Below are 27241 nucleotides of genomic sequence, written 5' to 3'. Positions count from 1 at the left end.
GCATCCCTAGGTTGCTGGAGCTCCAATTTGTGATGCTGGAGGGAGGCCATAGATTGTTGGTCATCCTGTCAATATGGCTTGTGTTCAGGTTGTATGCTGTGTATTTTCTTCTTTCTGAAAGAGCTAAAGACAGACTAACTGATAAATACTGGTCACTTGCTCCTCCTCTAGAGGCTGCAAACCCCACCCACTCTCACCTCAAAAATGTCTATAAAATATCCACTCTGCCCCAAACTTATAGGCAAATCAATTTTTGGCCCTAATGAAGTAGAAGGAAAAGAAATACACGAGTATGTAGAAAGGAGTAGGAAAAGAACCTTTAAGGAAAACATTCAATTACTTCAAGATAAAATTTATTTTCTTTGCTCTCTGGACTATGGATGTATCTAGCTAACTGAAGTTGCCAAGCAGGAGGGATTTAACCAGAGGCCGTGTGTCCACCAGCATAGAGACATCCTCTGCACCACCATCCACACGCAGGGCTTCTGCTAGACATCGTGCAACACCGTCTATGCTAAAATTCATCTGAAAATGGATAATCAGGGTGGTCCACAAGACTGAAAAGAGAAATGACAGTACATAATATGGACGAAATGACTCTATTAAAAAGCTGGTAGCAAAGTGATTTCTAGGACGTTACCATTAGTGTGAATGTTAAGTTTATTTTCAATTTGTAGAATCTGTCTTTCATGAACATGACTTTATAATGTGTTTTTTTCCCCCAAAATAAGAGCATTTTCAACTTATATTCCCTTGCCTGGAATTTATCACACAAACTACACAGGGTCAGTTGTTCAAACACAGTCTTTCATATCTGTCAACAGAGCAAAGAGATATTCTGACCTTTTCTATTTCAAATTCTCAATGAAAGCAGCAACTCATCCTGCATTGTTTTCAATAGAAATAAGCCAGCTACATGTTCATCACTAAGTTTTGAGGGTTAAATGTTCTTGGTAGCAATCACACATCCTTTAAAGTATTCATTACTGACTAGCTGCTTACCATATGGAAAATATTTTCTTTGATTCAGACATGTAAACTGTCCTATGTAATATGGGGTTCCATATCCAAAACTCTACAATATGCTAAGGGCAATCTTCAGGTGGAAATAACACAAAATAGAATAAATAAATGATTAATATTGAATAATTGGTGAGAATTACTGATGTTTGCCACTCTGTAAACAATGGTATTTAAAAACGTTTGAGTTCTTACGACGTGCTGCTGTGTTTATCCTTTTTAATACATTATCTCATGTCTATTACCTGTTAACATCTCCACTGCAAGCAGTGACATAGCTTGTTTTTCCCTCATCACATGAGTGCCTGTCTGTGAATCCTAGAACCTTGGAGCATATAGAAAGAGTAAGATCTTTTGTCAGCTATATATCATCCCTAAAGATGCAATCTTGCTCTGTTGCCCAGGCTGGAGAGCAGTGGCACAGTTTTGGCTCACTGCAACCTCTGCCTCCCAGGTTCAAGGGATTCTCCTGCCTCAGGCTCCTGAGTAGCTGGATTTACAGGTGTATGCCACCACGTATGGCTAATTTTTGTATTTTTCGTAGAGACAGGGTTTCTCCATTTTGGCCAGGCTGGTCTGAAACTTCTGACCTCAAGTGATCCACCTGCCTTTGCCTCCCAGAGTGTTGGGATTACAGGCATGAGCCACTGAGCCTGGCTCTTCCCTTGACTTTTAATCTCTCTTCTCTAAAACTTCTTTATAGTCTGCATTTAGATTTCCATATTGCAAAAAAAAATCAGAGCCAAGAGTTCTAATGCCCACTAAGGGCAAACTTTCTGAAGGCAAAATGCAGTGCTTGGGTCATGACCAAATGTCTAAAGAGAAGGAGGAAAGAAATTTGAAATGGGTAAAGAAACTGATCTAGTGAGCAATTCCACATGGAAGAGATGAATTTCTGGCATGGACACCAATGTTATTGGAAATGTTTATCTGATAAGGAACTGAGAGGATTTGGAAGAAAAAGCTATAAATACAGATTTGGAAAAACATGTAATCAAGCCATGTGGGCAATATCCAATTTGTCCACTAGGCCATAGCAGAAATGCCAGGCCAACATGAAAGGTGCCAATTCAGCAATAATATTGGCTGCTCTGGAAATTTTCAGAGAGTCAGAGCCAGAGGCACAGGTTGACCCATGCTGACCCTGGGCCCGCTCACCCTGTCAGAGAACAGAACTCTGGAGTGAATCCAGAAGGAGAGTTCCAGAGTTCCCGTCTCACCTCTGACTCACATTGGCCTCTGTCTCCCTGATATTGAGGTCACTTTTAGCACCCATCTGACATTCCTCCTCTAAAAATATACTTGGCAACCCATTTTCCAAAGTTACTTACATATCCATGACAACATATCGAAAATTTCTATTTAGGCCATCTAGAACTTTCATATCCTCCGAAGTCAACTGGAATTCAAAAACCTACCAAAGAAGTAGAAAATTTTTGTTGTTAGATTGCATAATTGTCAACTTGGAATAGCCAAGTATATCAGAGCAGGGTGTAGAGGCAATATGTAAAATATTTGTTAAGTTTCCAAAAGTTATGAAAGATCATCTCTAAACTCTCAAGTGATTAAAGAATATCAGGCAAAATATAAATCCATTCCTAGATATTATATATTGAAACTGCACAAAACTGCAGACAAAGAAGATCTCAACAGAAACTGGAGATGGAATGAAGTTGACCTGGTGTGCTCATGATTGGCTCATGTACTTAGAAGATTTAGAAGAATCTAGAGGAAAAATTTTGAAACTTATAATTTAGACAGTTTGGTGGTGATACAATTTGGATATTTGTCTCCTCCTAATCTCATGTTAAAAACGTGATTCAGCAATGATGGAAGTGGGTCCTGGTGGGAGGTGTTTGTGCCATGGGGGCATTCTTCATGAATGGCTGGGTGCCCTCCCCATGGTAATGAGTGTTCACTGCATTAGGTCACATGAAATCTGGTTTAAAAAGGCGCCTGACATTTTCTTTTTTTCCTCTTCATCTCTTGCTATTTGATATGCTTCCTCCTCTGTCACCTTCTACCATGAGTAAATGCTTCCTGAGGCCTCACCAAAACCAAAACGGTGCCATGATTTTTGTACACTCTGCGAAATGGTAAGCCAAATAAACCACCTTCCGGCATATTTTGTCTGGCCTCAGGTATTTCTTTATAGCAGTGCACAATGGACTAATATGGAAAATTGTTACTAGGAGTGGGACATTGCTAAAAATGTCTGAAAATGTGGTAGTGGCTTTAGAACTGGGTAACTAGCACAGTTTGGAAGCGCTGAGAGGGTTCAGAAGAAAATGGGAAGATAAGGGATAGTTTGGAACTTGCTAGGCATTAGTTAAATGATTCTGACCAAAATGCTGATAAAAATATGGGCAATGAAGTCTAGGCTAGTGAGGTCTAAGACCAAAATCAGAAACTTATTAAAAACTGGAACAAAGATCACCCTTGTTATACCTTAGGAAAGAACTTGGCTGCATTGTGTCCATTCCAGGACTTTGTGGAAGTCTGAACTTAGTGATGATTTAAGGGTATCTGGTGGAAGAAATTTCTAAGCAGGAAGACATTCAACAGATAGTGTGACTGCTTCTAACAGCCTATGATCAGGTATGGGAGCAAAGGAATGACCTAATGTAGGAATTTAAAGCTTCCTGAAGCCTCTCCAGAATGAGATGCTGGTGCTATGCTTTTTGTACAGCCTGTAAATTGTGAGCCAAATATAGCTCTTTTCTGTATAAATTGCCCAGCATCAAGTATTTTTTTTATAGCAGCATAAAACGGACTAATACAGATGGATATTGTTGGATTTCTATATTTGTCCCCATGACAAAAACACCTCCCACCAGAGCCCACTTCCATCATTGGGGATAACATTTTTTTTTTTTTTAAGTTCTAGGGTACATGTGCACAACGTGCAGTTTTGTTACATATGTATACATGTGCCATGTTGGTGTGCTGTACCCATTAACTCGTCATTCACATTAGGTATATCTCCTAATGCTATCCCTCCCGCTTCCCCCCTCCCCACAATAGGCCCCAGTGTGTGATGTTCCTCTTCCTGTGTCCAAGTGATCTCATTGTTCAATTCACACCTACGAGTGAGAACATGCGGTGTTTGCTGAGAATGATGGTTTCCATCTGCATTCATGTCCCTACAAAAGACATGAACTAACCTTTTTTATGCATTTTAAAATGAGATTAGAAGGAGACAAATATCCAAACTGTATCATCATCAAACTATCTAAATCACAAGTTTCAAAACTGTTCTCTAGATTCTTAACCTTATAAGTACATGAACCAGTCATGTACACACAAGGTTAACTTTATTTCATCTCTAGTATCTGTTGAGACCCTCTTTGTCTGTAGAGTTGTACAGTTTCACATCAGATATAGAAATACTGAAATCCAAATATATTCATCTGATTTCCATCTTCAATGAACAGGTATAATGTGAAAATTGTTTTCAACACGATTTAAGACAGTAATTGTCCAAATCCTAATAACATCATGCTCAAAGAAAACTAGTTGAAGAGGAGCTCAGTATTCAAATTGGAAAGAATTTAAATATCAAAAGATGTCACTAATTGCTAGCATAATACTAAATTACTAAATTTTATTGGAATACTCTAATATGGAGAATAAGAGGAAAAGAGAATAAAAGTCATCAATTTAACAATTGATGAATCTAGGTAAGAAGCATTCATTGTATTCTTAGAATATTTACATAGATGAGAAAATTCTCAAGTTATCCAAAGACTATTAAAATTATAAGTTTTCTATGAATAAATCTAGGAAAACATACACAAATGCCTTAATGCTATGTAACATAATTTAGACAGTACAGGAAAGTTAACTCTGAAAGAAGGGAAATGTCAGAAGTACTTATGGACACTTTATGACAGGATGAAAAATCAAGATAGGTGAGCAAATATGGACTTTTCAGTAATTCTTAGTGGGACATTTTACTATCAAGTGAAAATTAAATGTACATTTGCACCCTGATTTCACATATTAAAAATCAAATTATCCCAATTTATAAAAGTACATTAATACTTTTATAAGATATTAATAGAATATAGTATATTACTTTGTATTACTATATAATATTTTACTACATAATATAGTAACGTATTGTCATGGTTCCAATATAGGAAAAGTCACAATATTAGCAACTACAAGACAATATCATAAAGAATTTGACTACATTAAGAGTAGAAACTTTTGTTAAAACCACCATAAAGAGAATCAAAACACGGGTACATTTTGGGAGAGGCTATTTCAACAATACATCTGAAGCTCTAAAGAATATCCAGAATACAAATTCTGGATTAATTCTGCAGAGCTGCCTTATTGCCCTGCACACACGTGACACAGCCCAGCCGGGAACAGAAGGACTAGACTGAGTTCACGTGGAGCTTAGGCTAAATTACAAACCATGAAATTGTCAGTTAAATAAATGGTTTTCTATTAAACCTCTATGTTTGAGGTTTTCTTTTTTATAATTTTGCTTAGTATTATGTTTTTCTACACATAGAAAAACACATGCAACCTAATAAAAATACCCAAATACTTCAAGAGGCACTCAAAAAATAATTCTAAGAGAATAAATACATGAAATTTATACAGAATAAACAAGGACATGAAGAAAAAATCTGCAATGATTTGAAGACTAGAGAACACCTAACCCAACTCATTTCAGAAAATCAAGAAAAGGTGATGTCCCTAGCAGAGGGATACAGAGTAAGTTGCCAACTTTATGCCAAAATTTCTGGTTTTGGTCCCATCCTGATTCTCTCCACCCATGCTGCCCCTCCTAGAGTAGAATAGAAAACCCTTATGATGCACACAAAGCATTTGTGCATAGGAAATGCCCAGGAGATGGACTTAGTCCAAGGGTGTCCTGAGAAGCTTACAAGAAGCACACATGTGAAGGCCACCATGCAGGAGCCCTGATGCCCACTCAACTCCTCACCTGGACATTTTCTCTAATCCGCTGCTCATTGTAGCTCTTGGCCAGGACCACAACCCCACGCTGCAGCTGGTAGCGGAGGGCAAATAGGGCTGGGGATCGTTTGTGTTTCTTTGCTAAGGCGCAAAGAACTGGGTCCTCCAAAAGAACTGGGGAGTTCTGGTCCACCCTGGAAGGAAAGCCAGAAATGCTGAAGTCTTGAGGCTGGATTCAGTTTGGTAGGAGGCTCCCTAAACAGACTAAGGTGTTCATTCTGCACCAGAGCCTCTCAAGTGAGGCCCCTGAACAATAGTATCACCTGAGATCTCATCAGAAATGCAAATTCTCCCCGTGCACTGATTCACTGAGAGTGAACTCCAGGAGACTGAGTAGGCTATAATTAAACTTTTTCATCAAAACGGCATTTTAGGTAAACTTCCTGTTGCTTTTATTACCATAGTTTATGTCGTTGGGATCCCAGAGCACTATGGGCAACCAGGACAATGTCTTTTGACTTGCAGAAATCCAGCAGTTTGCTCTGGTTGAGGTAAGGATGACATTCCACTTGCAGATGAGCAAGATGGAAAAGCATCAGATAATCCAAAACATATGTTAATATAAAGATTAAAATAAGCTGAATAAAGTATAACATTAAATTTAAACTGAGACTATTATTGTCAAATAATGATCTTTTTAATAAAAATACGTTTTATATTGCTGTCCTAAAAGTATACACAAAAATGTTATTTCTGAGCATAAGCAACTCTATGAACCAGAGTCAGTTTCTAACAACCTTTGACCACTAGAATTGCACATGGCCAATTCCAGACTTGGGATAGGTTAAGATTCTGAACTTTGAACATCAAATTATGCCAGAATGTAAGAATTTCTTTAAAGACTTATGAGGTCAGGTTTAAAAGAAAAAAGTAGTTTGATAGGAATCTCAGTAATATTTGTGTAGATTTGAGCATCAAAAACCAATAATGAATAAAAATCACAAATTATAGGAAAACAATCCATGTCTTCATAGTGTTGAGTGGTTAAAAGTGATCAAAAGTATTTGCCTTCACCAATGGTGATTGATATGTTTTGGCTCTGTCCCCACCCAAATCTCATTTTGTAGCTCTCATAATTCCCACATGTTGTGCACGGGGCCCGGGGGTGACAATTGAATCATGGGAGTGGGTATTTCCTGTATTATTCTCATGATAGTGAATAAGTCTCTCAAGATTTGATGATTTTAAAAATGGGTTTCCCTGCACAAGCTGTCTCTTTGCCTGCTACCATGCATGTAAGATATGACTTGTTCCTCTTTGCCTTCTGCCATGGTTGTGAGGCGTCCCCAGCCATGTGAAGTTGTAAGTCCATTAAACCCCCCTTTTCTCCCCACTCTTGAGTATGTCTTTATCAGCAGCATGAAAACGGACCAATATGGTAGCTTCGTACCAGTAGAGTGGGGCGTTGCTGAAAGATACCTGAAAATGTGGAAATGACTTTGGAACTGGGTAACATGCAGAGGTTGTAACAATTTGGAGTGCTCAGGAGAACAGAAAAATGTAAGAATATTTGGAACTTTCTAGAGACTTGTTGAATATCTTTGACAAAAATGCTGCTAGTAATATGAACAATAAGGTCCGGGCTGAGGTGGTCTCAGATGGAGATGAGGAACTTGTTGGGAACTGGAGCAAAGGTGATTCTTGTTATGTTGTAGCAGAGAGTGGTGGCATTTTGTTCCTGCCCTAGAGACTTGTGGAACTTTATTTGAGAGAGATGATTTAGGGTATCTGGTCAAAGAAATTTCTAAGCAAAGCATTCAAGAAATGACTTGGGTGGTGTTAAAAGCATCATTTTAAAAGGGAAACAACATAAAAGTTCAGAAAATTTGCAGTCTGGTGATGTAGTAAAAATTAAAAACCCATTTTCTGAGAAGAAATTCAAGCCAGCTGCAGAAATTTGCATAAGTAACAAGAAGCCATATGTTAATCACCAAGACAATGGGGAAAATGTCTCCAAGGCATGTCAGACACCTTTGTGGCAGCCCTTCTCATCGCAGGCCCAGAGGTGGAGGCCTAGGAGGAAAAAATGGTTTCATGGGCTGGGCCCAGGGTCTCCATTCTGTGTGCAGTCTAGGGACTTGGTGCCCTGCATCCCAATCACTCCTGCTGTGACTAAAAGGGGCCAAAGTACAGCTCAGGTTGTGGCTGCACAGGGTGCAAGTCCTAAGCCTTTGGCAGCTTCTATGTGGTATTGAGCCTACGGTGCACAGTAGTTAAGAATTGAGGCAAGGGGCCAGGCGTGGTGGTATGTGCCTGTAATCCCAGCGCTCTGGGAGGCTGAGGCAGGTAGATCACAAGGTCAGGAATTTGAGACCAGCCTGACCAAGGTGGTGAAACCCCATCTCTACTAAAGATGCAAAAATTTGCCTGGTGTGGTGGTATGTGCCTGTAATCCCAGCTACTCAGGAGGCTGAGGCAGAAGAATCACTTGAACCTGGGAGGTGGTGGTTGCAGTGAGCTGAGATTGTGCCACTGCACTCCAGCCTGGGCATGGGCGACAGCAGCACTCTGTCTCAAAAAAAAAAAAAAAAAAAATTGAGGTTTGGGAACCTCCACCTAGATTTCAGATTTCAGAGGACGTATAGAAACGCCTGGATGTCCAGGCAGAAGTTTACCACTAGGCCCGTGCTGTCATGGTGAACCTGTGCTAGGGCAGTGCTCTGGGGTCAGAGCCCCCACACAGAGTCCCTGCTGGGGCACCACCTGATGGAGCTGTGAGAAAAGGGCCACCATCCTCCAGACCCTAGAATGGTAGATCCACTGACAGCTTGCACTGTGCACCTGGAAAAGCTGCAGACACTCAATGCCAGCCCATGAAAGCAGCCAGAAGGGAGGCTGTACCCCGCAAAGCCGCAGGAGTGGAGCTGCCCAAGAACATAGGAACCACCTCTTACATCAGCATGGATGTAAATGGAGTTCCATTGACTCCTGGGATGTGAAACATGGAGTCAAAGGAGATCATTTTGAAGCTTTAAAATTTGACTGCCCTGCTGGATTTCAGACTTGCATGGATCCTGTAGCTCTTTTATTTTGGCCAATTTCTCCCACATGGAACAGCTGTATTTACCCAATGCCTGTACCCCCATTGTATCTTGGAAGTAATTAACTTGCTTTTGAGTTTATAGGCTCATAGGTGGAAGGGACTTGCCTTGTCTCAGGTAAGACTTTGGAAAACTATTGGGAATGCATGATTGGTTTTGAATTGTGAGGACATGAGATTTGGGAGGGGCTAGGGGTGGCATGATACGGTTTGGCTATGTGTCCCCACCCAAATCTCATCTTGTAGCTCCCATAATTCCCATGTGTTGTGGGAGAGACCTGGTGGGAGATAATTAAATCATGGGGGCAGGTCTTTCCCGTGATGTTCTTGAGATAGTGAATAAGTCTCATGAGATCTGATGGTTTTATGAGGAGATTTCCTGCACAAGTTCTTTCTTTGCCTGCCGCCATCTGTGTAAGATGTAACTTGCTCCTTGCCTTCTGCCATGATTGTGAGACCTCCCCAGCCATATGGAACTTTAAGTCCATTAAACCTCTTTTTCTTCCCAGTCTTGGATATATCTTTATCAGTAGCATGAAAATGGACTAATACAGTGATCATGACAGTATTTTTTTTCCAGGACATGAATAATTAAAGGGAAAGAGTTAAGCTTTTTAGCATATCCAAGAGGAGTAATTGTTTCTTTTCTTAGTGAAAAAAATTTTTTCATAATAAAATGTAAAATGAGAATAGTAAACTTGTAGTTAAAATTGAAAGTAATTACTTTAAAGCCCCCAGGAAAGAATACAATAAGAATGCAATACAAAAATTTAAAACATCATTAATTATACTCAATCATTATGTGAAAATTTACTGTGGAATGTAACTTCCCCTTTTGATTATTTTCACCCAGCAGATTACTAGTAATTGCAAAGGGGAGAACACATGTCTCTGGAAATTAGATCTGGTTACCACTTATTTAACCAAGTGATCAAAATTAGCATCACTAATTGTGGGACAATCTGTCATTTCATGCTGCCTACTGTGGTATAATTTCAGGGATATAGCAAGGTAGAGGCAGTTTGTCACCAAAAATGTTTAACTTCTATGACATAAAGCATCCAAGTATAACTGCGAATCTACAGAAACTTACCTTTCAAAAACTTGGAACAAATTAACTGATCAAAGTACAACAAAGTCACAACTGGATTTTTTTTTGTTTTGTTTTCATGATAAATCTTTTATATTTACTCTTTAACATTTCTCATTATTTTATAATTCTGTAGAGGTCATACACATCTTTTATTTGGTATAATTTCAGGTACTTAATCTTATTATATGGTATCTTTAAATTTTTTCATCTTCTATTTATGGTTAAAATAGAGGCATAGGAGACATTTCAACAAAACAATGGGAAATCTGAATACTGACTGGATAATCAATGATATGAGGGCATTATTGTTATTTCCTTACATATAATAATTGCACTGTTACTGGGAGAATATCTTCATTCCTATGCCATGCTTTGAAAGGTCTGTAGAGGTGAATTGTGATCATTACAATATATTTTGAAGAGATTCAACAAATACTACATGTATTGATGCAGATCTACTCATATTATATACCTATATATTTGCCAGGTTGGCAAAGTGTCAACAATTTTGGATATAGATGGTTACATTTAGCTGTCCTTTATTATCCCTTCAAATTTCTCTAAAATTTGAAAATGTCATAATAAAAAAATTGAGTAAAACTAATATTAAAACCACATTAATTCCTTAATTGGAAATCAAGATTTTGTATTATATTACCAAATACATAAATTTTAAATACTATATGTTTCAGCTATAGACCTGTACTCATTGACTCTAAGTAGTAAAAGAGTAAGTTAGAGAACAGAACTATATGCAGAATAGATGCTTCTCAACAGTTGATTTGATGACAGAAAGCAAAGAGGTGCATCAAAATAAGATGTGGGCAGTCACAAGGTCGGCTCAATGTTCTGCTAAATTTTCCTCAGTGTTGATTTCATCCACCACAACTAGTGATCTCCATAAACAGTTAACTCTCTTTTTTTCACTCTTTAAAGTTTTATTTCACCAACTTTGCGTCAAATTTCTGCAATTGTGTTCTGGTTAATTTAGTATACTTGCTTGACTTCCCAAAATGATAGTACTGAAATATTTGTGGGCTAGGGAGAAGAGACCACTTGAAGCATCACTGCATTTACTCATCTTCCACAAAGCCACGGAGTTGGGCATCTGATTGTTCAATGAAACGAAGCTTTGATAGCACACAGGAGGGGCATACAGGAAAACCAGGCTGTAGACAGTCTTGTATTTGTTAAAATCAGACCAGAGAAAATCTATTCCACATATATAGAAAAGGCATCATATTCATCTTTTTATATTACTGCAATATTTTTCTTTTCATTATCACATCATGGAGTTTCTCAAATCCTTTATTTCATGTCCTATGATTGCACAGGTAGGCTGCAAATGCCAAGGAGTTGATGAGCTCAGTTCAACCATTGCTAATAATTTCTCAATTTCTGAGAGAGACAAGTTCTTCAAGTCTAGTTTCTTAGCACCCGTAAGTACAGGGACATCTTTATTTTCTTATACCCTATTTTATAAAGTTCAGTTTTGACTTCTTCCATTCTTTCAACATCAACAGAGTCCACAGCAAACACAATGCCATCTGTGCATCTTGCATATGGTTTCTACAGTGTTCCTCATTTCTCTTGACCACCTACATCTCAGGAGTGAAAAGTGACTGTTTTAGAATTTTCCAAGGTTACCTTAATTTTTCAGTGTTAAATCCTTTGTTGGGTATGGTATTTACAAATTTATTGAATGCAGCCTGTATAAAACAGTTCTTCCAGTACAGTCCAAACACGAAATAACAATGTGGAAGGACTGAAATGATGGCAGGATGGTAGTTTAGTCAGTTAGTCCATTCCCCTATTTCCAGCTGCAAATAAGTGTTCCCAAATGAAATGCTTTCTTTTTTGTGCTTTAGAACTTTTCTTCCTAGGTGGTCCAGCTATAAGACTTCCGTTTTGGGTCTGGGTCTAAATGAGGCAACATTAGCAGGCTTTTCTACACGAGGCAAGTGTGGGGGTAGCACGCCACATCCTTTCAGCTTCTCTCTCAAGCAGCTCTCATAAACAGGTAACTTCCTCTCCCTAACCTGGATGACTTTCACTGTTTCCAGTTAGTTCTTAGTACCTGCTCAAGAACTATGGAAACAGAGATGCCAATAAAAAGCATTCAGAAATCTAAACCTTATTTAACCCCGTAGTACCTATCTTCTCTTATTCTCACTCTCTCCTGATTTATTGTTCATCCCATGTTTTTATGGCCTAATTATACACATTATCCTCCAAATCATCTTTACCAATCCACTCTCTGGTGGTCTTTTCAAACCTTAGAGATAAGTCCACCTTCTCCCTGAGTTCTGATTATCCATTTCAGTCCTCATTGATGAAATTTACCTCCTCTAAAAATAGTATACAGAATTCAGCATGAAGGTCTCTGTACCTTTTTCACTAAGACTTCTCCAAGGAGAGGTACAATTAAGGGTCTTCCATGTTCTTCTAGACAGAGGCTTTGCTTTCTAGAATCTTCTATTTCACAAATGTAAGTGGAACAAAACAAATGGAAGCCAGGCAGTAGGACAGGAAGATGGGTATTGAGAAGAGAAAGGAGAGGCGGCTGAGGGCCCTCACCTGGTTGCAGACGGGCTTGTACTTGAGTCCTGGCTTGTTGAGGATCATCTCCAGCTGCCTGCAGTTGAAGTTTGACACCCCGATGGACTTGGCTAATCCTGCATCCTTACACTTCTCCATGGCCTGGGAAGGGGTTGTGAGGAATTATTTGTGCAGTTGGCTGCAGATTATGGTACAGGCAAGACAGAACTATTAAAGCAACAACTGTTAAGATATGACAATGAAAATAGCAGTGATTCTCAAGAGAATGACAACAGATAACAGAAAAGGATAGTGACAGCAAGAATTTGGGTATCCTCTTTAGGAAGCTGGAGAGAAAAATGCACATGGAGGGGGAGGAATACCTGTCTTCCTTGTCTCCAATTTTTCTCCTTCATTTCTCACTATTCTATTTCAGTCGTGTGTTCTTCCCTACCACTCAGCAAAACTTCCTTTGTCAAGCTCCTTAATTTGTAGTTCCAGTGGTGCATATTCCATTGGTTGCACATGAAAGCTGGGAAACAGGTTTACCTCATCTTCCTTTTCTGTACTCTGTCCTCCTAGCACTTACCTCCCATACGGCACAGAGATCCACTGTGTCGAATATTACTTTTCCATTTTCATCTTTTGGTAGTAGCGTCTCACCTGGCTGAAGTAGAAGCAGTCATTTTAGCCACTCTTTGTCTCAAAAAGTCCTTGATATCCAGCAATAAGGGGTTGTATTCTTGATCCAGGTGATACAATAAGAGTTCCTTATCCCCCTGAAGATTTGATAGTACATGAGCAGGATCATAAACCAAACATGGTCAAATGGAAGTTCTTTCAGTATGTATTTGAAAGTTGTAAGACCCATGGAGGCTCTCTTATGTTAATCACCATGAGCCTTGAGCTGCCTCAAAGCTATCATTGCCAACAATGAAAAAGGCTGGGACAAAAATCCAGAAAACCTCTTGGAGTTCATAGATAATTATGGACAAAAGGTCACATTTTTAGAGTCTAGGTCAAATCTTTATTCATGGCAGTGACTACCCATTTGCATCATGCAATAAACTCTTTTTTAAATAAACTAGCCTGAGTTTTTCCCTATAAATTTAAGTTATGCACAACCGAAATTCATGACTAAGCAAAGCTACAAACTCCATTGTGAAACAAGCTTTAGTGAAAAAGGCAAGGATTCTCAGTTCCCATTATGGTTTGCTTTTTAAGGCTCACCCAGAGTGAGTTCTGCCAAATCTATTTCAGCTTAAAATGGGGAGAGATAATGGAAACTCACTGTGTACCATATTGCAGCAGTTTTTTTGGGTACTACAGCTGCGTGAATCTCTATATCTGTGAACATCCTAAGAGATGGACTCAGGAACCCCAATTAAGACAGAGACTTGAAGGTGGCTATTGTTATTTTCTCGAGTTTTTGAGGCAGAGGCTTTGAGGTTGATGTACTGTCTTCTGTTGTCATCATACATTAGAGAAGGAAGGTTTCACTATTTATTCAATAAAACAGGGGTTAGGCATTATACTTAGACTCTTCTTCCATGTAACAATACCTACATCCTCCTAAGAAGAAGCTTAATTCTACCATCAGTGTAAAGGATTGTCATGCTGGCAACCGAAGAGAAAGAAATTTGATCTCAAAAACTGCCACCCTTGAGAGCCATTGGGAAATGAATAAGATAAAGGTCAACATAGTCCAGTGGCCTTTTTTTTCAGTGAGCTTTCCAAGGCTGGTTGTACCAACTCTGGTTGATGGAAAGTGCACCAAAGCTGCAGAGTAAAAGTAAAGAATTGTGTTGAATAAAAACATGACCCAGTTTTATTAGTTTGCCCCACCTAATATTTAGACATTTTTTCCACTGGTTCAAAACTGATGACGGCTAGCAAAAAAAATTCACATTCTTGTTGTATTTTCTTTTGATATGATCTATCCATGTAAATTCCACTATCTATTGCAAATATAGTTAGTACAATTGCTAAACAATGGAATTAAAATTTTCAGTAGGTAAAAATTGATATCAATATAATTATGCTCATTATCTGAATGTTTGATAGAATTTATAAAACACTTCAATTGTCTAATTTTCTCATCCATTGAACCCAATGGACAATAATAGTTTTTCCTGTTGCTTAGAAACTAAAGAAAATAATGTTCTTAACATGATGACATTTGTGGAACTCCATTCAAGATACTTTAGTTATATGTTAGTAATACCTATAGGGCTCCCTTATTTTGTACTCTCCCCACTCACACACACTCTGAAGAAAGGGACAATTGAGATTCAGAATAATAAGATATTAATGAAAGTCATCCAGGACCTAAGAAAAACTATAATATGATTATAGTTCTCTATGATTTTATAGCCTGATCTGAGATTTTTTTTTCCCCAAGATTGTGGATCAGAGGCAGTGTTAGCATGTCCCTTCCACTTGGAAGAACAGAATAGTGTGTAGATAATTCACACTGTGAACTATTTTCCAAGAAGCAATGCAGAAACTTAATAGAAAAACAAAGAATTCACAGACCCTTTGAAAGAAGTGGCAGGCTGCAGCATACACTGTAAGACAGATGAAAAACTGTAAGTGCCCAGAGTGTGAGAAGGGGAGAAGCTGCCTCCAGAATACCCTTTCCTACCAGGGAATCTGAAAATGTAGGCCATGGAGGCCTAACTGATTTAGGGAGAGGTGAGAAAGTAGAAGCAGCAGTGGGAAAATGCCACAAGGGCATTCCCAATCTCCAGCATGGACAGAAGGAGGCCATTTCTTATTTCATCTCACAGGGGACCCTCAGTGAAGTCAGCCAACTAGTTCAGGCAGGGGTTGCAGATTGAAAGAAGCTCCCAACTGAATTTCATATTATTGTTTTGAGTGGGGATGAACTCCTTTGGTTAGAACTCGGGGGGCAAGCAAGAAGTGTGCTGCAGACACAAATGCAGAAGTCTTGTGCCCGGCCTTGCAGTTGGATGAGGAGGGGCATAGCTCGAAAGCCACAGTTGCTATCTCTACAGGAAAACTTTTGTCCCAGGGCAGTTCTGAGTTCTGAGCACAGGCTACTTAGAACTTAGTCCAGTGCTCCTAGCACCTGCACTCAGCAGCCTGGGCAACAAAGCACTGTGGAACTGAGATCTGCCTTGCCAGTTGTGTGGGATCTCAGTGAGGCTTCCTGCCACCTGCTACTCCCCACTCCCTGTGTGAACGCTTCTGCGCAACAACAAAGGCAGTTATACTCCCCTCTGCAATGTGACCCTATTGGCCTGAGAACCATCTCCTTGCCCTCAGAGCAGCTACAGCTAGCACCACTCCAGGAGAGTCAGAATGCAGACCTGCCTAACCCTGACCCAACCTGGTTGTGCCCCTACACCCACGCTGGTAGCTTAACACAAAGGACGTAAACTTTTGGGAACTCTATGACCCTGCCCATCACCTGAGAAACGAGAATACCTCCCTAGGGAAACATAAGGCAAGCTCAAATCTCACAGCTTGTGCTCTTGTGCAAGAGCTGGAGGCCAACGCAGTTCATTACAGCATCCCTAGGTAGAATAACATTGCACCCAGGAAGAAGAAAACTTGTTTGTAATCTCAGCTGACCCCATTGCCTGCATTTATCTGACTAACCAGAAGTCCTGAGTCTGTCCCTGAGACAAGTTCACTACTATTATAACCAGCATTTGAGAAAGCCAACACAAAATGGCTATCTGCAACCAAGGAATCTCACAGAGTCTACGTCACTTCCCTGACGCCATCATGAGAACTGGTGCTGGTACCCACTGCTGGGAGACATGAAGACAGGTCACATCACAGGATCCCTTTCCAATATTCCCCAGCACTAGCCCAGAGAGGGGCAACCCCACTGGGTCGTTAGACCCAGAAGAGCAATAGCAATCTATCACTGTAGTCTGGCTCTCAGGATCTTCTACTCGTAATGTAATGGAAAGAGCATCACTCAGGACAAAAAGATCCAGATAGCAGGACTTGAGTTCCAGATCTTTACACTGGCAGCAAGTTTATTTCAGCAGAGACACAATCTCAATGCTAGATTCAGTAGGGAAATCTAAACCTCCACCACCAACAGTCAAGTGGCCTTGGTGCTCATGAAGGGTCTTGGAGAAGGGGTCTTCTTTCCCCCCTTTTCCATCAATGCAGACATAACTAGGGCTTCTCCTAAAGAAGCTCTGCATGGGTACACCCATATACAGCTTTCCTGGAACACTTCAGAATGACTGCGTCCCCACGGGAAGGGCACTCCCCACGTTCAGGCTTGCATGAGAGGCAGTCACAATTTCTCCCTACTTGGAACATCAACATTTCTACAGATGAAAAGAGGTACCTGTCTGATCTCAAGATTCAGAACACTGGGACAAGAGTGAGACTGGGAAGTGCATAGCTTTCCTGTCAACCTGGCACGGGAGCTGAGGTAGCTTCCATCCTTAGCATTGATAAAAGAGGTGAATCCAATTGAAAACTCTCCCAACCACATTGGGTACTTCATTTATCCACCTGCTTTAGTTACAAATGGTTCCTACCCAGAGATACCGCCTCTACTGGCCTGTGGTGGTATCCCTGGGTAGGGGATACTCAATAAATAAACTCGATAAATAAAATAGTGGGAAAAAATTGAATAAATATTAAAGTACATATAACAGCAGTATAAGATAAGCTTCAAGAGACTGCTGCCATTCCAATCCCATAGGAGACAGTGAACTTGCCCACACACTGAGTATATAGCTACTACAACCAACATCTGAGGAAGCCATTATACAAAGACTGTCTATAACCAAGGAACTCATGTAAGTCTTCACACCTAATAGCACTAAGAACCCAATTAGGCTATTATAAACTATAAATATTAAAGTCAGATCCTTAAAAGGGAAAAAAGAAATTAAAAACAGCGAAATCAAAAATGAATTCAAGAATAATTAGAAGAAATAATCTAGGAAAATGAGAGGACATCAGAAAAGTAATTATGGTAATACGACAAAACAAGATTTTGTCAATCCCAAACCCTGGGGTCACCCAAGTCACCCCAAAACTCCCCAGCAATAAATCCAAACTAAGATAAAATATTTGAAATACCAGATAATGAATTCAGAAGGTTCATTATTAAGCTACTCAAGGAGATATCACAGAAAGGTGAAAAACAATCTAAAAAATTTTTAAAAATTCAGAATATAAATAAAAAATTTTCCAGAGAGATAAATATCACAAAAACCAATCAGAACTTCTGGAAATGAAAGACACATTTAGGGAAATACAAAATGCAGTGGAAAGTTTCAACAATAGACTAGAACAAGTAAAGGAAAGAATAAAAATAAATAAATAAATAAATAAATAAATAGATAAATAAAAAAGAATTTCAGAGCTCAAAGACAAGGCTTTTGAATTAACCCAATCAGACAATGATAAAGAAGAAAGAATCAGGCTGGATGGGTGGCTCACACCTGTAATCCCAGCACTTTGGGAGGCTGAGTTGGGTGAATCACTTGAGGTCAGGAGTTCAAGATCAGCCTTGGCCAACATGGTGAAACCCAGTCTCTACTAAAAATACAAAAATTAGCCCAGCATGGTGGCGTGTGCCTACAATTCCAGCTACTCAGGACCCTGAGGCAGGAGAATTGCTTTAACCTGGGAGGCGGAGGTTGCAGCAGTGAGCCAAGATCATGCACCTGCACTCCAGCAGCCTGGGTAACAAAGCAAGACTCTTGTCAAAAAAAAAAAGAGCAAATTAAGAAATATGAGATTATGTAAAACAGCCAAACCTAAGAATAACTGGTGTTCCTGAGGGAGAAAAGAAGTCTAAAAGTTTGGAAAACTTACCTGAGAGAATAATTGAGAAAAACTTCCCTGGCCTGGCTAGAGATTTAGATATCCAAATAGAAGAAGCTCAAAGAACTCCTTTGAAATTCATTGCAAAAATATTACCACTAAGTCACATAGTCATGAGTCTATCTAAAGTCAACATGAAGGAAATAATTCTAAGAGATGTGAGAAAAAAGCATCAGGTAACAGAAAGAAAAATCTATCAAACTAACAGAACTTCTAAGCAGAAAACTTAAAAACTAGAAGGGATTGAGGTCCTATCTTTAGCCTTCTTAAACAAAATAAATGTCAGCCAGAAATTTTGTGTCCAGCAAAACTACGTTTCATGAATGAAGGAGAAATAAAGTCATTTTTAGAAAAACAAATGATGAAGGAATTTGACATTATCAAACCAGATCTACAAAGCATGCTATAAGGAGTTCTAAATCTTCAAACAAAAGATTGTTATTCACCACAATGGAACCTCCTGAAAGCATAAAACTCATGAATCCTATAAAACAATAACACAACAGCAACCAAAAGTATTTAGGTAACAACTGAAATGATGAAAAGAACAGTACCTCACATCTCAGTAATAACACTGAACATAAATGGCCTAAATGCTCCACTTAAAAGATACAGAATGGCGGAATGGATAATAAATTACAAACCAAATACCTGCTGTATTCAAGAGACTCACCTAACACAAAGATTTGGATAAACTCAAGTTAAAAAGGTGGAAAAAGAGATTCCATGCAAATGGAAACCAAAAGTATGCAGGAGTTGCTACTCTTATATCAGACAAAACAGACTTTAAAGCAACAGCAGTAAGAAAAAAAAAGACAAAGAAAATCATTATATAATGATAAAAGAACCAATCTAGCAAGAACATATTACAATCTTAAATTTATATGCACCAAACACTGGAGCTCCCAGATTTGTAAAACTATTACTAGCAGACTTTAGAAATGGATAGCAACACAATAATAGTGAGGGACTCAATACTTCATTGTGCAGCACTAGTCAGATAATTGAGGCAGAAAGTAAATAGGAAACAATGGATTTAACATACTCTAGAAAAAAGTTTACATTCTTATCAGCACATGGAACATTCTGCAAGATAGACCATATGATAGGCCACAAAACAAGTGTCAATAAACTTGAGAAAATCCAAATTATATCAAGTATCTCTTAGAACACCATGTAATAAAACTAGAAATTGACTCTGAAAGGAACACTCAAAACTATACAAATACATGGAAATTAAACAATCTGCTCTTGAATGATTTTGGGTTAACAATAAAATCAAAATGGCAATTCAGTAATTTTTTGAAATGATAATAGTGACACAAGTTATGAAAACCTCTGGAATACAGCAAAAGCAGAGCTAAGATGGAAGTTCATATCATTAAATGCCTACATCAAAAGTCTGAAAGAGCACAAATTGACTAAAGATGTACTAGAGAAACAGGAACTAACTAAACCCAAAGATATTAGAAGAAATAATATTAGAGCAGAACTAAATGAAATTGAAGCAAAACACCCCCAACAAAAGATCAATGAAAGATAAAGCTGGTTCTTTGAAAAGAGGAACAAATTTGCGGACCATTAGTGAGATTAACCAAGAAAAGAAGAGAGAAGATCCAAATAAGCTCAATTAGAAGTGAAACTGGACACATTATAAATGTATCACAGAAATCCAAAAAATCATTCAAGACAACTAAGAATACCTTTATGTGCACAAACTATGAAATCTAGAATAAATTGATAAATTCCTGGAAACATACAACCCTCTTAGATTAGATCAGGAAGAAACAGAAACCCAGAACAGACCAATAACAAGCAGCAAGAATGAATCAGTAATAAAAAATTGCCAACAAAAAAAGCCAAGGATCAGATGGATTCATAGCTGAATTCTACTTGACATTCAAAAAGAAATTGGTACAAATCCTACTGAAAATATCCAAAAAGATAAAGAGGGTACTCTGCCTAAATTATTCTATGAAGCCAGTATCACTCTAATACCAAAACCAGGAAAGGACAAAACAAAAATAGAAAACTATAGATCAATATCCCTGATGAACATAGATTTTAAAAATTCCTCAAGAAAATACTAGCTAACCAAATACATCAGAACATCAAAAAGATAATATATCATGATCAAGTGGGTCCTATCCCAAGGGTGCAGGGATAGTATAACATAGACAAGTCAATAAATATGATATATAACATAAAGAAAATTGAAAAACCACAAGGTTACCTCAATAGATGCAAAAAAAAAAAAAAAAAAAAAAAAAGCAATTGTTAAATCCGCTATCCCTTTGTGATAAAAACCTGCAACAAACTAGACATAAAAGGCACCTGCCTGATGATAACAAAAACCATATATGACAAACCCACAGCCAACATCATACTGAAGGGAGAAAAGTTTAAAACAGTCCCCCTGAGAACTGGAACAAGACAAGGATGCCCAATTTTACCACTTCTATTAATACTTAACTTAATACTGGAGGTCCTAGCCAGAGAAATCAGGAAAGAAAAAGTAATAAAGGGAATTGAAATTCGAATAGAGGAAGTTAAAGTATTGCTGTTTGCCAGTAATGTAATCATATACCTACAAACCCCTAAAAACTCATCCAAAATTCTCCTAGATTTGATAAACAAATTCAGTAAAGTCAGGTTACAAAATCAATGTACAGAAATCAGTAGCACTGCCATAAACCAACAACAACTATGCTGAGAGTTAAATTAAGAAATCAAGCCCTTTACAACAGCTGTATATAAAATAAAATCCCTAGGAATATACTTAACCAAAGAGATGAAACATCCCTACAAGAAAAACAATGAAAACACTGCTAAAAGAAATGATACATAAAACAAACAAATGGAAAAACATTGCATGCTTATGGATAGAAAGAATCAATACTCTGAAAATGGCCATATTCTAAATTCATATGGAACCACAAAAGAGCCACAATAACCAAAGCAATACTAAGCAAAAAGAAGAAATCTGGAGGCAGTACATTACCAGACTTTGAATTATACTACAAAGTTGTAGTTAGGAAAGGAGCATAGTATTAATATAAAAATAGGCATTTAGATAAATGAAACAAAATAGATAACCCAGAAATGAAGTCAAATACTGATCTTTGTTGATAAAGCAAACAAAAGCATAAATTGGGGAACAGACTATTCAATAAATGGTGCTGGCATAACTGGTAAGCCACATGTAGAAGAATGAAACTGGATACCATCTCTCCTTATACACAAATCAACTCAAGATGGATCAAAAACTTAAGTCTAAGACCTGGAACCATAAAAATTCTAGAAGACAGCATTGGAAAAACTCTTCCTTACATCGGCCTCGACAAAGAATTTATCTCTAAGACCCGCAAAAGCAAATGCACAAACAAAACTAAATAAATGGGACCTAATTAAACTAAAAATGATTCTGCACAGCAAAAGTAGTAATCACGAGAGTAAAGAGACAACCTACAGAATGAGAGAAAAAATTTTGCAAACTATGCTTCCAGCAAAGGACTATTACCCAGAATCTACAAGGAACTCAAACAAGTCAGCAAGATAAAAACAAATAATCCCATGAAAAAGTGGGCAAATGACATGAATACACATTTCTCAAAAGTAGATATACAGTCAACAAAATATGAAAAAAGGTTCAACATTACTAATATGGGAAGTGCAAATTAAAACCACAGTGAGATACCACTTTACTCCTGCAAGAATGGTTATAATTAAAAAGTCAAAAAAAAAAAAAAAAAAAAAAAAACCAAAAAAAAACCCAAAACAAAACAGTAGAAGTTGGCATGAATGCAGTGAAGAGAGAACACTTTTACACTGCTGGTGGGAATTGTAAATGAGTAAAATGTCTATGGAAAACAGTATAGAGATTCCTCAGAGAGCTCAAAAGTAGATCTACCATTTGATCCATCAATCCCACTACTGGCATCTGCCAAAAAGAAAAGAAGCTTACATGAAAAAGACACATGTAGACACGTGTATAGCAATGCAATTCACAACTGCAAAAATATAAAACCAACCTAAGTGTCCATGAATAATGAAAATGTGTTATATATACATCATAGAATGGTGTGTATGTAAAAAGGATTGAAATAATGTCTTTTGTGGCAACTTGGATGGAGCTTAAGGCCATTATTCTAAGTAATTCAGGAATGGAAACCAAACACTGTACATTCTCACTTATAAGTGGGAACTAAGCTATAAGGATGTAAAGACATACAGATGATATAATGGACTTTCGGGACTCAGTGTTGGGGGAGGTTGGGAGTAAGGTGAGAGATAAAAACCTACATATTGAGTAGTGTCCACTGATCACCTGATGGGCTCCCTTAAATCTCAGAATCATCACTATAGAATTTATTCATGTAACCAAAATCCACTTGTACCAAAAAAGCCATTGAAATTAAAAAATGAATGCATAAAAATATTTTACAGATCTGAGCTGTGGCTCAAAAAAGTAAAGTGATTTTCAAGTAACAAATTTGAACACAACAATCATAGAAAGACATGATCATTCGCCACCTTTTATTTTAGTTTTAATACCTGAATATGTGTCAATAAATTAGAACCAATAAGCACAATTCACCCACACCTACAGATCCAGTTACAGAATTGTCATCTCCACACAACCACCATAAACACATGTGCACACAAGCTCATCACAGGCACGGTACCTTTGAAGTGTAGACTATGTCTTCTCTCTTCACACTGCCATCTGCAATCTTGCTTCGGATGGCCAATCCAACATACTCCTCATTATTATATAAATGAGCAGAATCAGTATGGCAGAAACCAGCTTCTATTGCTAATTTTGTAACCTCCACAAGTCTATTCCTAGGAACCCGGAGGAGCAATGAAAAGTAGTATTTGGTGATCAATGTGCTCAAACAGGTAGTTCAGGCACAAACAATGACCTTCACAAACATCACATTATTCTTGCATCTTGGGTTAGTTCTATATATGTGGTGATAAATCCATCCCAATTTGCTTTAGTCTTTCCTGCTTAGTAATAAATGTTGGGTATCCCTGGACCTCTTCAATCCCAGGTAATTACTGGTTGATCACTAGCATGGTGTTTCCCAAGAACAACCTCAGATTCAGTCATTTGTTGGACAAATTAACAGGACTCAAATTATAGTTATAAATATAGTCTTTATTATTACTATTATTATTTGAGACAGAGTCTCACTCTGTCACCCAGGCTGGAGTACAGTGGCACAATCTCAGCCCGCTGAAAACTCTGCCCCTCCCCCACTTCATCTCAGGCTGAAACAATCCTCTCACCTCCGTCTCCCCAGATAGCTAGGACCACAGATGGGCACCATGATGCCGGTTACATTTTTGTATTTTTGGTAGGTATGGGGTTTCACTATGTTGCCCAGGCTCAATCTTCTGAACTCAAGGGATCCACCTGCCTGTGCCTCCCAAAGTGCTGGGATTACAGGCGTGAGCCACTGCAGGAAGCCTAATTATTTTTAATATAGTGAAATTAACACATGGAAGAAGGCACATGGAAGGAACTACAGAAAGAATACACTGCAAGTTCCTATGATTCCTCTCTCAGTGATGTTGTAGAAAACACACTGACTTCCTCCAGCATCACATTTTGGCAACATAGGAGAAATGTTGTCTACAGGGGATGCTATTTGTACACTCAATTCCCAAGATTTTAACTGAGTACTGATTACATTGACCCAGTCTGTACACCGCATACAAAACTCCCAGTCTTGTAAAGAAAGCAGATATGTAGAAACCCCACACATTGTACAAGCAGTTAATTATAGACAGCACCCTTATTAGTTAGGAAATGGTGAGAAATTCTGAGATACCAGCCAGGCTCCAACTTTGAAAACAGGTGCATCTACGGGTGGCAGTCTATTGTGTTGACTCCTTTCTACACAGTCATTAGCCATTTTGTGTGCGTGACAGAACTAATTATGAGGAGTAAAGACATACACTCCAAGGATGTAGATTTATACATAAGAAATTAACTGCGACCTGTAAAAGATTAGTAAAGTATGCTTTAGTCTTAAAAAATAAGGATAACTTTTTTAGGAGACATAAGTTCGGTGAAATTTAAAATGATTGACTTATCAAATTTGGATATTTGAAAGGTACATTTTTTTAAACAACAAAGCCATAAATAGAACAATTTTCTATTTTAATATTTCAGGAGTTTTTCTGTTTCCAATGATATTAAAAGGAACTAGATGCCAGGTCTCACTGCCTTCCCCTGATACCAGTCCTGATCTTCTCTTTGCTATGCAGGCACTCAAGTTTACCAAAGCTAAAGTTTTCATGTTGTGCTTTTCCTTACTTCCCCTTCATGCCAATTTTCATTACAAAGTAAACCGCTAGTGTTGATGTCTTCAAGATGTTTCTCTGTAAATTCTTACAATGTAAAGTTGAGAAAGGTGAGACAAATTTTTATGTCACTAGTCCTTATTCACACACTTAGTAGCCTTGGAATACATGTTTTCTTCCAGTATAGAGATAGTTCAGTCTAGAAAATAAAGTCTCCATTTTGCCTACTTTCATGTCAGAGGACCACCCATACCATTTTGATACAAATCTGATGCATATTAACACGGACCAAAAATTTAAAATTTCTCTTGTGAGGTTCTAGTTTTTTCTTAAAGTTATTTTTCCCTTCAGGTAATTTTCCTAGAGGTGAAAGTTGTACATGGGAAATTGTATTAAGTCCAAGACCAGTATTATTACTTTGTCATGCTCAAGGCCACACAGCAGCTCAGCAATACTCTCCCCAAGGGTTTTCATATACCCCATCTCCAGACACTGTTACCACAAAGATTTTGTTTGATCATGTCCACTTGGAAGAATAAACAATTTCTTCAATGATAAAAAGAGAGAAACCATTCCACTGCAGTCAATCTCCTACAAAAGGAAATGCCAGGCAGTGTTTTTCACTGTTGAGTTTTAAATATTCTGCAAAGCTGGGAATACCCATAAACAGAAGAAAAAAAACAGTGCACAAAATAAAAGTAAGCAGTACATGACCATATGACCAGACTTCAATGCAGAACAGATTGACTGCCTTTTCTCATTGAACTTGGAATAGCTCTGGCCTATTAAAACAGACCAAGTGAATCATGCAGAGTAACACAGGAACACAAAGCTAAAACCCAGGTCATCATCTACTTATTCCAGCTTTGCTCTTTTAAATGCTCAACACTGAAAATATGATTATGTTACCTCTGGAGGCACATAGGTGCCAAATCCTAATACAGGCATGAAATGACCATCATTTAGCTCCACACGCTGATGTTTGGGATCCATTGAATGTCACTCCTTTTGCTAAGCAGACACTGTTTCCTTCTTCAACATCCAGCATTTATATTCACAGGTTATATAAACAATGGGCAGGCAATGTGACACTGCCCACTGTCTGGGGCTACCAATGGCATGTAGGAAGAAGCAAGTGATGATATATTACACAGGCTATGAAGAAAATTGAATCCAGTCCACTTGGTTTTTATCAAAGATAATTCTTAAGTACATTTTTATATAGTCAGAATAAAATTATTTTTTGCTAAAGTAAAATTTTCTATCTGGAATCTATCTGGCAATTTATTATCTATCTATAATCTATCATCTGTCTTATCTATCTTATAAATTCCTCCAACAGATTTATAGAATGATTATCATATGTTAGACTATAAAACACTTATTTATTTATTTATTTATTTATTTATTTTTTATTATTAAACTTCAAGTTGTAGGGTACATGTGCACAACGTGCAGGTTTGCTACATATGTATACTTGTGCCATGTTGGTGTGCTGCACCCATCAACTCGTCATTTACATCAGGTATAACTCCCAATGCAATCCCTCCCCCCTCCCCCCTCCCCATGATAGGCCCCGGTGTGTGATGTTCCCCTTCCCGAGTCCAAGTGATCTCATTGTTCAGTTGCCGCCTACGAGTGAGAACATGCGGTGTTTGGTTTTCTGTTCTTGTGATAGTTTGCTAAGAATGATGGTTTCCAGCTGCATCCATGTCCCTACAAAGGACACAAACTCATCCTTTTTTATGGCTGCATAGTATTCCATGGTGTATATGTGCCACATTTTCTTCATCCAATCTGTCACTGATGGACATTTGGGTTGATTCCAAGTCTTTGCTATTGTGAATAGTGCTGCAATAAACATACGTGTGCATGTGTCCTTATAGCAGCATAATTTATAATCCTTTGGGTATATACCCAGTAATGGGATGGCTGGGTCATATGGTACATCTAGTTCTAGATCCTTGAGGAATCGCCATACTGTTTTCCATAATGGTTGAACTAGTTTACAATCCCACCAACAGTGTAAAAGTGTTCCTATTTCTCCACATCCTCTCCAGCACCTGTTGTTTCCTGACTTTTGAATGATCGCCATTCTAACTGGTGTGAGATGGTATCTCATTGTGGTTTTGATTTGCATTTCTCTGATGGCCAGTGATGATGAGCATTTTTTCATGTGTCTGTTGGCTGTATGAATGTCTTCTTTTGAGAAATGTCTGTTCATATCCTTTGCCCACTTTTGGATGGGGTTGTTTGTTTTTTTCTTGTAAATTTGTTTGAGTTCTTTGTAGGTTCTGGATATTAGCCCTTTGTCAGATGAGTAGATTGCAAAAATTTTCTCCCATTCTGTAGGTTGCCTGTTCACTCTGATGGTAGTTTCTTTTGCTGTGCAGAAGCTCTTTAGTTTG

At 38.2% G+C, this 27241-nt stretch overlaps 1 protein-coding gene across 1 annotated transcript; it reads right to left on the bottom strand.

Moving 5' to 3' along the window:
- Positions 1–514: 514 nt before the first annotated feature.
- On the bottom strand, positions 515–25826 carry LOC103237815 (aldo-keto reductase family 1 member C4-like). Its single transcript, XM_073018692.1, is given in 11 exon segments — positions 515–557; positions 2352–2434; positions 5984–6149; positions 6415–6523; position 11620; positions 12726–12848; positions 13276–13349; positions 14344–14407; positions 14409–14465; positions 23204–23372; positions 25744–25826. Coding segments are annotated over 11 exon segments (972 nt in total).
- Between the last annotated feature and the right edge of the window lie 1415 nt (positions 25827–27241).

This window comes from Chlorocebus sabaeus, chromosome 9 (assembly GCF_047675955.1).
Source record: "Chlorocebus sabaeus isolate Y175 chromosome 9, mChlSab1.0.hap1, whole genome shotgun sequence".
NCBI classification, from domain to species: domain Eukaryota; kingdom Metazoa; phylum Chordata; class Mammalia; order Primates; family Cercopithecidae; genus Chlorocebus; species Chlorocebus sabaeus.
Note: the sequence above shows the minus strand (reverse complement) of the source record. Positions and strands in the feature narration are given on the sequence as shown.